At 40.2% G+C, this 13773-nt stretch overlaps 1 protein-coding gene across 1 annotated transcript in view; it reads left to right on the forward strand.

Annotated features, from left to right (window-relative positions):
- Positions 1 to 1093: 1093 nt before the first annotated feature.
- Positions 1094 to 13773, forward strand: part of SGK1 (serum/glucocorticoid regulated kinase 1) — a 160472-nt gene continuing 147792 nt past the window's right edge. Inside the window, exon 1 of the mRNA XM_036766803.1 lies at positions 1094 to 1490. Coding sequence (XP_036622698.1) covers positions 1266 to 1490 — 225 coding nt within the window. The 5' untranslated portion in view covers positions 1094 to 1265. The remainder of the gene's footprint in view (positions 1491 to 13773) is intronic.

Raw genomic sequence — 13773 nt, forward strand, 5'->3', positions numbered from 1 at the left:
TCCCTTTAACTTAAAAAAATGTTCTTTCCCACCAGTCCAGTGGAGTTTCATCATTTCTTTTTAAGACTCAAGGCCTTTGAATAAATGTCACTATTTATATACAAGGTATTCTTATTTCCTTTAGTGAAAAATAACACAACAATCCTATCTTATGTTCTTATTATGACAAGACAAGGGAGAGGAAGATAAAAAGGATATTTTGTCACCTTCTGGAGAAAAAATTGGCAATTGGGGTACATGAGATTAAACATCTTTCTTAACCTGATGAAATCTCCTGGGTAGTTTTATTGCCTTTCTCTCTCCTTTTGGACACTCCATGAAATAAATGAAATTATATTTTCATTCAAAAGGCTTTTATTGAAGAAAATATAGTCAATTGTCTTAGAGAATCATGAAATTGAAAGACACCTGAATTTCATAAGGAAGTGACCACATTTTTTTTAATGGCTGTGACTTAAATGGTCCAAACAACAACAACAAAAAGAGGGTGGGGGTGGGGGGACTATTTTTGTATTCATCCCAAGGGAAGCATGCTGCCTTTTGGTTAGTTCAGTGTCTGCATCTTTCTTGCTCAGTTATTCGTGACCTATTATTCCTTCCTATTACACTATCTATATGTCTCTCTGCCTCTGTCTCTGTCTCTTTGTGTCTCTCTCCTCTCTCATTTTCCTCTCTTTCTCTACTGTCTAGTCTCTCCCTCTGTCTTTCCTTCTCCTTTTCTCATTCTCCCCTTTCTTCTTCTCTCCTCTCTTTCATTCTCCTATCTCATTCTCCTTTCTGTCTCCTTCCTTTTTCATTCTCCTCTCTCCCTCTCTCAGTCTCCTCTCTTTTCCCTCCGCCCTCTCTCCTTCCTGCTCTCTCTTTCTTGCTCCCTCTCTCAGCTGCTTAACTACAGTTCCCACTGGAACTCGGCACAATCAAAAACAGCTCTCCTCTCCAACAGCGGCAAGACACATCACCTGGAGAACAACTAACTGAAAACCCAGGTTCTAGAGAGCGAGGGATGCAGCCAGGTAAAACAGGAAGGAGCTAGTCTCTCCTGTGCTCCGATTTCGATTTAAAAATAAATAAATAAATAAAGCCCGGCATCCTTCGGCGCCGGCTCCCATTACCCAGAGACTTGCTGCATATGGTCTGTGGGCAGCCACAAGGGTCGTGTAGCAGTTGTGCTTGTGAATTCGAGGAATGATTAAAAGAAAAAGGATCTAGCCTATGGCAACCGAAAGCTGGAAAAGGTCTCTGCAGTAGCTGGTGCAGCAGAATGAATGAGTGGAAGAAGGACTCGCTGCCTGAAATCTGATTGTGCTTCTCCCGCCCCACTCTTCTCGTTAACTGTCTCCAGAAGGGATACTGAGGAAAGCAGATGCACTAGGCAAGTGCCACACACTGGACCTACAACTGTGTACTCCCCGTTGTGGAAAATGGTAAACAAAGACATGAATGGATTCCCAGTCAAGAAATGCTCAGCCTTTCAGTTTTTTAAGAAGAGGGTAAGGACTGGTCTTGCTCGTATTTTTACCCTTTTGTTTCTTTCTTTTCTTGAAATGCGTTTTTATGCCGAACTGAAGTGGGAATATTGCTCTGGTGACAAACCCTCCCCCGTAAAGTCGTGTGTGAAAGACTAGTGAATGAACTGAGAAATAAGGTCAGATAGTACCTGCCTAAAGTGCAGTTGCGGGGTGGGAAGGAAGAAGAGAGGGCCGGGGGCAGGGGGAAGGGAAAAGGGGGAGGTGAGGAGAGGGGGATGGGCAGTAATTGCTAGAGGCAGGGTCGGCTACGGAACAAAATATTCTCTGGCAAAACCATAGATTTTGTACCTTTGAAAAACGTAATTGGGCCAAGTACAATTACAGCTATATCTTTAGTTAGGGGTTCTTGAAGTACCTCACCCTTTCTCCTAACACTCACTCACTCACTCACACTCTCTCTCTCTCTCTCTCTCCCTCCCTCTCCCTCCCTCTCCCTCTCCCTCTCCCTCTCTCCCCTTTCTCTCTCTTTTTTCTCTCTCTCCCCCTCTCTCCCCTCTCTTTCCTCTTTCTCTCACCTCTCCATGTTTGAAGTATTCAACTTTCTTACATCTTTCATTCACTTAGTCTAGAGTGCTACATTACCGTCATCATTCATCAGGAGAAGTACCTCTTGGGTCCCCAAATCATCTAACCTGTAATGGACTGTATCTCTAGCCACAGCACCAAATCATGGGAGAAGATGTAATTCAGAACTGAGGCAGTAAAGGGCAAGCATGACCTCAATCAGATATATTGGAGGCCATCCTTCAAGAGCTCTCTTTGAATTCCCTTGTGTTCTGGTTGGACTAATTTAGTACAATTGCCTTTGTGGTTTTGGAGGGGGGGTTGGAGGGGGGTTGGGGTTTTTGAGAGAGAGCAACAGGGGTCTGGGTTTGACTGATAGCTCAGTACTTATGATACATTAATGTATTTTTTAAAATTGCATACCAGAATGTCCAGAGCATTTCACTGTGTTCCATTGGTTGGGAATGGGCAGAAAAAGGGAAATACCAGTTCCCTTTCTGTTTGATGATAAAATCATGCCTTTGTGCAGGCAGCATAGGTGGTCTGCATAAACCTGCATATTAATGTCCAAGTAGGAGGTAAGCAGAGTGGGTTTGTTAAGTGGCCCAGTGACATCAGAAACTCCTTAATGAAGAGTGTTTCTTAGGGAATGACAGCCTGCCCCCACCTCCTTCCCATCGTGTTTAATACCCTGGGGCAGCCCCATCAAAATTATTTTGTTCATTCATTCTTTCTGTCCTCCATTCATGTGCTCTCGGTGAGATGCCAGGAACAGAAATGCAGTCACTCACTTCATTTAACCCGCCAGCACAACACAATGAAAGGCAAGTCGGTTGAATTATGAGCAGGGATGAGCAAACTCCCTGCACCAGAAAAGCAAGCTGGAAAAATACAAGCAGCTTGTCAGGCAAAGATGAGAGGGTTGGAGAGCTCTTTTTTGCCAGACTTTGATTTATTTCTCATCACTGAAGTCACATCATTCCAAAAGGTCCTGGAGGCCAAAACAAATCCATGGAAAAATATTATTTCTCTGTTAAAAGATGCTTGTGCAAAAGCAGAGGCAATAAATACCAGGTGATGCCTGTTACCAGGGCTGTGACTGATCCGAGGAAGATCAAGTCACTACAACCAAATGGATCTTTATAGTATCTCTTTGCATACTTCTCTCTACCAACATAGAAATAAAAATCTCTGCTTGGAAGATAATGGTGGACACATATATCAGCAGTCAATAAACAATTTGCTAACAAAACCATCCTATTTTTTCTCCCAATGATTTTCTTAAATCATCAAGGTTTTTTTTGGGGGGGGGTGGGAAGGTGAGAGGGATTGTTTGTTGTGTTTTTGCTTTAATAGTTTTAAGAAAGCAGGTATCCTTATTTAACTGTGTCATTGCAGAATGGTTTGCATTTTTTAAAAAGTTGCCTTTCATGTATATTGTAAAGGAAATGTGCTCATTGAAATACTAATTAACCATCTGCTGCCCTTCTGCTAAAAACCACAATCTACCAATTGTACCCATTTGGTGCTGTATCAGTCCTTGATTTTTTTTTAAACAAGAGCAAGGGAATTTACCTACCTCTTATTTGGGGTGGATAAAAGATGTGAATGGAAACAAAACAAGTTATGCCAAGATGACTAGCCATGTGTTTCATCTGCCTACTGACCTGTACCTATCCCATTGCTTGAAGTTGAGACAGGGTTCCAAACACTCTCCCACCCTGTTTTCATCCTTTGTCCACTCAAAGATGACAAGGATATCACTATGTCTAGGTAGGGAGAGCTTTCAACTTAGGAGTTAGGTTCCTTGATTTTTCAATGACATCATACTCTAAATCTTGTATTTTCAAAGTTGATTTCAGCTTATTATCATAGATAGCTTTAAAATAGGAAAAAAAAATCTTGGAGATCATCTAGTCCAAGGTTTCCTAATCTTTGGATGCCTTTGGCAATCTGGTGAAGCCTATGCATATCACTTCTTAAAATAATGTTTTAAAATAGGATTACAAAGGAAACCAATTATGCTGAAATACAGTTACCAAAATACTTTTGAAAAAAAATAAGTTCATGGGTGTCCAGTTGGGAACCTCTATATTCTAGTTTCTCACTTAACAAATGAAGAATGGAGGCCCAAAGACCTTCGGTTTCTTGCCTAAAGTTACCCAGTTCACAGAGTAGCATCAGGATTGGAATTCAAGTCCTTTAAAACCAAATTTGCCACTCTGTCCTATTACTGCAGCACCTTGCCTTATATCATGGCTTTGGGTTTTCCTAAAGAATAATCCTTTTATTTTTGAGTTCTGTGGTTGAGATTCCAGACATAGCTGCATATCTCATGTTTTAACGTAGTTTGACAATCTTATAAAATAAATCTTTGTTCGGTGCCCACAGAGAATTCTGAATAAGTCCTGAATGAAAACCTAGAGGGTTTTACTGGACTTGGTTAAAAAAATAAATAAATAACTTTTGACCGATGTATGGATGTTATTGTTTTAATTGCTCAAATCACCGAAGGTTCTGGGCAAAGTAGAACAGTAGCTTAAAGAAGCTTCTTTCCCAAAAGAAAGTTGTAGTTCATCTCCAATTATTTTATTTCTGCAGACTAAAACCCTTCTTAGCAAATAGAACAGATAGTTCTAAAAAGATGGGTATCTTATTAGACTTGTGAGTACTGTCTCAATGGACAAGAGGCAATGTAGCATGGTGTGGTATCCCTAGAGTTATCAAGAGATATGGGTTCAAATTCTGCTTTTGACCTCTAATACTTACTAGTCCCTTCATGTCCTTTAACTTCAGTTTCTTTATCTGTAGAATAATTTCATTTGCATTAATTACAACAGCAATAAAAACAGTAATAATAATAATAATAATAATAATAGCTAGTATTTGTATAGCTATAGAAGAGTCAGAGAACCAGATTTTGACTTTTGGTTCTCTGATACAAGCAGCTAGATGGCTCAGTAGCTTGAGTGCTGGGCCTGGAGTCAGGAAGACCTGACTTCAGATCTGGCCTCAAACAGTTACTAGCTGTGTGACCCTGGGCAAGTCATTTAACCCTATTTTGCCTCAGTTTCTTCATCTATCAAATGAGCTGGAGAAGAAAATGGCAAATCACTCTAGTATCTTCGACAAGACAACTCCAAATGGGGTTACGAATGGGGACACGACTGAACGATTGAACGTGTCACCACCACTTACCAGCTTATACGATTTGGGGCAAGACATCTGTCCTCTCTGGGATAAGTTTCCACATTTGTAAAAAATCACACTAGATATGTGATCTCTAAGGACTCCTCTAAGTAATAATCCTATGATTAAATTAGAGTCTTAAAGGAAAAACAAGATATGTCCTGACCAAAAGGATTATGGGTTCCTCAAAGAAGAGAACAAGAGAAACAAATGGAATAGCCAAGAAGGAAAGGTATGCAAATTTCTTTACAGATATACCTCATTTGAGCCTCACAACCATCCTAAGAGGCAGGTTCTATTATTATCCCCATTTTACAGATTGGGAACCTGAGGCAGACAGAGGTTAAGTACCTTGCCCAGGGTCAGAGCTAAGTAAGTGCCTGAGGCCAAATTTGAACTCGGGTCTTTCTAACTCCAGATTCAGCACTGTGGGTTGAGCATTATAGAAACTTGAGCTGTTACCAATCATGCCACCTAAAACTGAGATTTGATGTTGTTAATCTTTCAGCTTCTAAAAGAATGTACTTATGTACTTAGATGTACTTATATTCTGTTCTTTAGGGGTAAAATTAAGATGTACAGGCAGGGGGATATGGTGGAAAGCTAGATTTAGAGTTGTAGGACCTAGGTTCAAAGGTTAACTTTGCTTCTTAAGGAGAGTTGCCTCCCTTCATAAAATGTAACCTCCTTGAGGACAGCAATTGTTTTATTTTCATATTTGTGCAGTGCCTAGCACATAACAAGTGCTTAATAAGTAAGTGCTTCATTGATTAATTGATTAATCACTAATGTTGTGACAGTCTAGGCTGTCAGAAGTAGGCTCTCTACAAGAGGTCAGATTCCTAGTCTAAGGACTTGACATCTGTCCTCTCAATGTAGAAGATGTATTCCTAAAGCCTTGGAGGACTCTGGAGAGGAAATTGGCAATGGTGGTATCAGACATAGTCCACTTTCCATATGGTGAGGATAAACAACAGGGAATACACTCAAAAGAGGCAAAAGGCCTAGTAAAGAGGGCAAAATATTCATAATAGCACTTTCATGGTAGTAAAAAGCTGGTAACAAACTTGGTACCCATTACCTGAGGAGTGGCTAAGAAAATTGAGGGGTGGGAATAGAATGGTACATTATTGATCCATGAGAAATACAAAAAGATTCACATGAACTGATACATGCAAAATAAACAGAATAAAGAGAACAATATATACAATGACCATGATAAGGTAAACAAAGACATCAGAATTCAGATTAACTACAAAGACCAATCTTGGCTCCAAAGGACCACTGATGACCTTTGCTTCCTCTCTCAGTTGAGTCAGTAGACTCTAGGTGTGGAGTATTGCATACACTGTCAAATGCAGTCATTTTGGTAGTTTATTTTGTTTAATTTTTTACTTTGCTATGAGGGAAGGATCTATTGAGGGAAGATTCTTATTGGAAAAGAGACAAGGAGTACAAAACAAAAAAAAATAGAAAAAATGGAGGGAGAGAGAGAGAACACATGAATATGAAAGGAGAAGACCCGCTTTGGTCCTCAAATAAACCATGGTGTCTATCATTAATTATCCTCCCTGTCCCTTCCCCTATCATGATCTCTCCACTTCTAGGTAGCAGAGAATTCTACTGGTCCCGTCCCCCCCGCCCCCACAGAGAGGAAGGTAGGATGGTTTGTTCCCAAAAAGACTTTGACATTCTTAAAGGGACTGACGATTGACATATCTACTGAATTTATTATTCATTCTGATTGTATGTAAATTTGGTATTTGTGAAAAATAATTCATTTGGGGGTTGGAGTATAAGATCTCATGATCTTTCAGGCATTCAGTTTCAATCTCACAGTTTATGTCACTGATAGAATGTCTTGGCATAGGTCTTTCTGTTGTATTTCTCTTAATGGGCCAGCCAGGATATGTCAGTGATTGACTTGGCCATTTTCCTTTCAGTCAGCATCTCTCACTGCCTGTGCTGGTTTATGGCCTCTGCATTGTTTACTCTCCCACCCAGAATCCTAAAAATACTTCTTTCCATTTCTTCTTGCTTATTGTTTTCATGTGAGCTCAGAAAAAGCAAATAGAGAAGAAATGTTTGGGACTCTAAGATACAGTTTTGCCACTGACTCACAGCAGAGTTGGACCAGAGGGTCACTTGAGGGCAGGAGATGACTTGCTTTGTGGCGTTCAGGGAAATGGAGGGAGGGAGGGCAGAATGTCCCTTTGTGCTTTGGAATGAAGGGGGCTAATATCTCAAAAAGCACTCAAATTTTGTGTGGCTTTGAAATATTGGCAGGTGAGCCCTGTTGTGCTTCTAGGCTTAGGAGACTTTGCTTAGGAAAGATTACGAGGGAAAAACAGAGTTGTAGAGGACTTCTCCATAATGACCTCCTTGAAGAGCAGGTGTTATAGCACTGCTACCACACGGACGCTGGTGAATAGCAACACTCCAGATTCGCTCCCATTTTTGTGATGTGGTGGAAAGTGTATTTAGAGTCAGGAGAGACCTGTGTTCAACTCCATTGCAGATTCTTGCTAGGCAAGTCACTTAACTGCTATCTGTCTCAATTTCCTCAGTTGTAAAATAAGGATAATAATAACGCTTATCTGCCAGGGTCATTGTGAGGATCAATTGAGATAATATTTGTAAAGTGATTAACACAGTGCCTGGCATATAGTGGGCATTTAATAAATGCTTCCTTCTTTCTTCCCCTTTTCCTTCCTTCCTTCTTCCCCTTTTCCTTCCTTCCTTCCCTCCCTCCCTTCTTTCATTCCTTCCTCTTTCTTCTTTCCTTCCTTCCTTTTTTCTTTCCTCCTTCCCTCTTTTTCTTTCTTTCTCCCTTCCTCCCCTCTCTCCTCCCCCTGCCTCCCTTTTTTTCTTCCTTCTTTCTTTCCCTCCTTTCTTCTTTACTCCCTCCCTTCCTTACTTCCTTCCCTTCTCCTTCCCTTCCTTCCTTCTCCTTCCTTCTCCTTCCTTCCTTTCTTCTTTCCTCCCTCTTTTTCTTTCTTCCTCCCTCCCCTCTCTCCTCCCTCCCTGCCTCTCTTCCTTCCATCCTTCCTTCCTTCTTTCCTTCCTTCACTTTCCTTCTTTCCTTCCCTCCTTCCTTCTTTCCTCCCTCACTCCTTTTCCTCCTTCCTTCTTTCCCCTTCCTCCCTCCCTCTCTCTCTCCCTTCTTTACTTTTCCTTCCTTCCTTCCTTCCTTCCTTCCTTCCTTCCTTCCTGTAAGGTCCCTTCCAGATCTAAATTTATGATCCTAAGGCTAAAGGACCTCTTAGATCTCTTCCCACTCTTAAGACTATATAAGTCCGATTAAGACTATGGATAAAATAGTCACTCTTTTATAGATGAGTCAGCACAGATATCCAAGTATAAAATAATGATGATGATGATGATGATGATGATAGCATTTATAGAAGGCTTTAAGGCTTTCAAAGAGCTTTACAAATATTATTTCTTTTGATCTTTACAGCAACTCTGGTAGAGGTAGGGGGAAGGAGAGCTGCTATTATTATCCACATTTTACACATGAGGCAGACAGAAGTTAAGTGACTTATCCAAGGTCATACAGGTGATAAGTATCTGAATTTGAATTTGAACTCAGCTCTTCCAGACTCCAGGCCTAATGTTCTATCCACAGTACCACCTTGCTGTCTCCAAATGTAATTTAAAATGTAATAATAAAAAACCCTAGAAATTGATAAATAGCAAGATTGTTAGTAATTTAGATTAATCTAGGGTCTCCTCCCCGCTTCCCCAAATTCCTTTGTATATTTTGTATTTAATTACCTATGTACATGTTATTTTCTCCAAAAGGAATTAAATTCTGTAAGGGTAGACATGATTTCCCTTTTGTCTTTGTATCCCCAGTGCCTAGTTCTGTACCTGGCACATAGTAGGCACTTTATGAGTGCTTGTTGTACTGAATTAAAGCTAAAGACCTTTAAAAAAAGGTGATTTGTAATAGATACAGATCATTTGCCTCCATATACATAGTGCCCACACAATAGTCCTGTGTAAAGAGAAGAAAGTTAACTAGCAAATAATACCAGTTAAAAAGTTAGCACATAACAATTAACTGACATAGATGAGGAGAACAGACATCAAGAATCTGCCAGTTCACTAGCATGTTGTTTTGTTGTCTCTAAAAAGAGTTCTTGTTCCTCGCTTGTCAGAATATCTAAGCCTAATATTCTTACTCCCTTAGGCCATTCCAGGGAGGAAGATTTTTTAACTCCTCTGTAGCTAAAAAAAAAAAAAAGCTGCCCTGAGACATGTAGGTGATTTCTCAATCCAACTTATTTACCTGAAGTAACATGCTGTGTCTCTGTAGCTATTGGTTGCATAAATTATGAAGTCATCTTTGCCTTAGGCTTAGTCCAACTCTTAGCCTCTTCATCTTCCTCCTCCTCTTCTGAGATTCTCTTCCTCTGATTTCTCTCAAGGGCAGGGTTCCCAGAAAGGTGGTCCACCTTCTTCATAAGGCATCCCAATAGTTGACAACAAATTAAGACTGAATACATAGTTCACCTCACCTAGTCGACAAGGGATGGATGGATGCATAGATGGATGAATGAATGGAAACTCAAAATACCCCAATGGCAAGGTTGGCTGGGGGCTGATGAAGATGCATTCTTCCTGCTCTTTATTTAGTATTTGGAGTTATAGGATTGCAGTCACAGTTTGTTTTCTCTAGCACCTTTCCTGGCAAACGTCTCAAAGTGCTTTAGAGCTATTTGCAAGAAGAGAGCTGAAAATTGAGGGTGTGGATGAAGACTATAGGAAAATTCTTCCCATCATTAGTATAAGCTGCCAAAATTTGACTCTAATTACTTTCCAAAGCCTGCTGTGACATCTTTCTGTGAAGAACCTGCCTGTCTTCTGATTTAGCCTTGCTATCACCTTGGCCTCCTTTCCTTCCTAATACAAGGCTCTCATACAACAGTCCTCTTGCTTAAGGGAATGAAACATCATGTGATTTTTATTCTCTTTTTTCCTTTTCTTTCCTTGAGGTAGGGGGCAGTGGGAGCAGAGCAGAGGGAGAAAAAGCCTGATTTGGAAAAGCTCCTGGAATCTCTCCTCCCCGAGCACAATGGACTCACTGCTTTCTTGTCTCAACAGCTTCAGGAACACCTACTGCCCACCCAGCCTTCCATCTTCTCCTCAGTCAGTGTTCAGTTAGCCTGCTCTCTTGATGCCAGGATGTAAAACCTTGCCAGCTCAAAGGAGAGCAGGAGTCAAGTGGGGAGTTTCAGTGCTTCCAGAAATAGAAGGGCTGGAGAGATTCAGAACCTCACTAAGACACATTTTAAGCACAAGCTTCCCAAAGGGCCAAAATTAAAATGTGTCAGACAAAATAGAAAATCCAAGTTAATAGCTTAGGTACTAAAAATAAGCACAAAAGCTGGCTTTCAATGTTTACTAAAATGTTTTCTTGCCCTCCGTGATTTCTCCGAGAATTGACTTAATTTCTTTTAGGCCCTAAACTTCTGGGCTAATATTCATTAGACAAATACATTACATTATAGAATGAATGATAGAAAGAAAAATTCTTTAAATAAAGACACCAAATCAGAAATAAGGGTATAAAGCACAACTGGTAGCTAAAAAGTACAGTGCGAGGATATAGCAAAGATATTATTAGTCAAGCTTAACCTACCATTTCATAGAACTTCTCTGAAGGGGAGATCTTACCTGGTAATGAGAATTTATAATTGTATATTGTTTCCTCCTTGATAAGTGACAAGCTCCTGTGATTCAAAGCATTCTTTAATGTGTCTTCCAAAATTAAAGAGCAGGGAAAATCCTTTTTTCACACCCCTTTCCAATTCTCCACTCATATCAATTTCAAGGAAGGATCCAATGACCTGAAGGTACCAACCTCAAGGTCTCCTGGCACTTCTCTTGGCTTTAGCTCCCTCATCTGTACGATGAGGGCTTTGGGCCGGATGACCTCTGAAGTTCCTTAATGTCTTCCTGATGAAATGGAAAAAGCAGATTTCAGCTTGCTTTGGAAGTTATTAAAGAGCAATTGCAGCATTGTTGTGCCAGGGAAAGAGTACCAGTTCTGGAATTGGAGATCCTAGGTTCAAATCCTTCCAATGAATACCTGCTGTGATAAATTAATACCCGAAGACTCTGGTCACTAGATTTCTCTGGTTCTCAGTTTTCCTATCTGTGAAGTGAGGGGTCAGGCGAGATTGCTTCTGACTGGCTTTCAGTCTACGATTTTGATTTTTCAGAGAATACCCAAGTTGCCAGCTTCATCCCACTATATCCCCAGACAGACTTATGCAGCCATATTTGCACCTGTGTTACATTTTTTGTGTAAAGGCCTCATTTTATATAAGTTCCAACATGATGGCATATTCCTTTGCTAGACTGAGTATGTACTGTGCAGGTAAATTATTTCTCCTGGCCCAGAGGGTCCATATAAAAAGAAAGAATGAGATGGAATTATCAAGTTTCCCTTCCCTGTTTCTGGGTAACATTTTATTTCTTATTCCGCTGGTGTTTATGAAGCCATACATTCCACAGAGGTAAATAAAGATGGTGGTACTGGGAGTTCTCTGGTAGACTGATAAAAGTTTCAGGCAAGGCTGGAGGAGGGCAGCTAAGCTGAAACTTTGCACCTGTGAGGCCTTTCAGTATGATAAACTGAACCCATTCTTTTGGTTCTGCTTGGTGTTGGTGCCAAACACTTTTAATCTGAAACTCAAACCTTGACTCCTGCTACCTACTTTCTTAGACCTTATTGTAAACTTTGATTTTTTACTCTGCTTCTTCTAGTCCCCAAATATACCTCATGCCTTCCTGCCTCTGTGCCTAACTCATACAATCTTCCTTCCTGCAATGCTCTTCTCTACCCCTGGCTCTATCTGTTCAGTCCCCACTCAACTTCAGTACCTAACTCAAATAACTCCTCTTCCATGAAGTCCTATGTGATTCCCTATTCTCCACCCCTTCCTGATAGAAATGAAGTCTAGAACCTACCAATTAAGGCATCCAGGACAAGCAACATACCTGAGGGAAGCAACACAAAAGGGCAAGTGTCCTGAAATTAACTCTGTGATATGAATATACAAGAAAATTAAATTCAATTGAGTGGGTGGAAGAATTAGTTACTATATACACAGATGTGCACTTTTGGTAGTTTCCTATTTTAACATCCTTTGCAATGAGGCCCAGTTTTTCTAAGATTCTTTTGGGAATACATAATTACATATATACATACATACATACATACATATACATATGCATACACACATATAATTTTTCTACCCTTTAAATTTCAGGGCTCTGGAACAAAGCTCAGGCAGCTTTTAAAAGCACACTAAGGCCCTCCTGTTCTTTCTTATAGGAATGTTTAAAGAATCATTTTTTCTTAGCGTCTTTGTCTAAAATCCTTGGTCTAATCTGAAGATACCTTTATCAGCCTTTAACTAACAATTCTGAAACAATGTCCTGCACTATACTCTTTGAAATCATTCTTATCAAAGCCTTAACCCGCTTCTAAGGGAAGAGGCCTGCTCAGCCTAGGAAGAACTTCTCCCTAAAACTAACAAGAGATCAAGCCTAAAAAGAATATCTGATTAATTCAATTAATGAAAATATTTCTGAAGTTCACTTTTGACCAAGTTGGAAGGGGAATCTTTAGAAGGATCAGATGGTTTTAGGAAAATGACTATCCAGGATGCTTCAAAAATTACTATCCTTTTTGATGAATGAAGCTGTTACCTAAACTCTGGACTCCTATTTAATCTTGTTTAAGGAATTTTATCTTTGTATTAAACTCAATAAATTGTAATTAGACATGGCTTGGGTCTGAGAGACTTTCAAAATGAGGTTAGAATTCGGTCCCTCTGGATTTTTTAAGTGGAGATACTTAGAATTATTTAATGAAATAAATTTGTCCCTTGAAGATTTATACCTAAAATGTGGATTATAGAATTTTTCTTCCACAGAAACTACCATTCTGGAGAATTCTTTGGCTAGACCCCTCCCAAAGCACTTTTACTTCTGTGTTTTGGGTGAATGGCAAGTGGGGCACTAGAGACTATTGTTGGGGTGGAGAAAACCAGCTTCTGTGTCTTTGAGGTCAGGCTTGTGTTTGTGTCCACACTGAGCTATGGTAGGATCCTCCTCTTTCCCTTTCACTCCTACCTCCTCACTTACCCTTCACCCTTCTCAGTGCCTCCACCCAGTGCTTTTACACACCAGGTACCTCCAGTAGCAAGTAAAGGGCCTGGCTCTTTAAGGAGGCTAGAAAGACATTTGGCTACTTGGTCTGTCAGTCACTCAATAAACACTGATTAAGTGCCTATGTACGAGGCACTGTGCTAAGCACCAGGGGTATAAAGAAAGACAAGCAGTCTATATCCTCAAGGAGCTCACAATCTAACAGAAGGAGATACAATACATAAAAAGAAACTGAGAAAGGGCATCCAGGGAATGGGAATGAGGAAGTCTAGAGGAGTGTAGCCAGGTGGAAAATAGATGGCTGAGATAGAAATAAAGAGATGGGAAATGTCCTTAAAAGAGAGTTCTGAGAGGAATTCTCCAA

Source organism: Trichosurus vulpecula, chromosome 7 (genome assembly GCF_011100635.1).
Source record: "Trichosurus vulpecula isolate mTriVul1 chromosome 7, mTriVul1.pri, whole genome shotgun sequence".
In the NCBI taxonomy this organism is placed as follows: Eukaryota; Metazoa; Chordata; class Mammalia; order Diprotodontia; family Phalangeridae; genus Trichosurus; species Trichosurus vulpecula.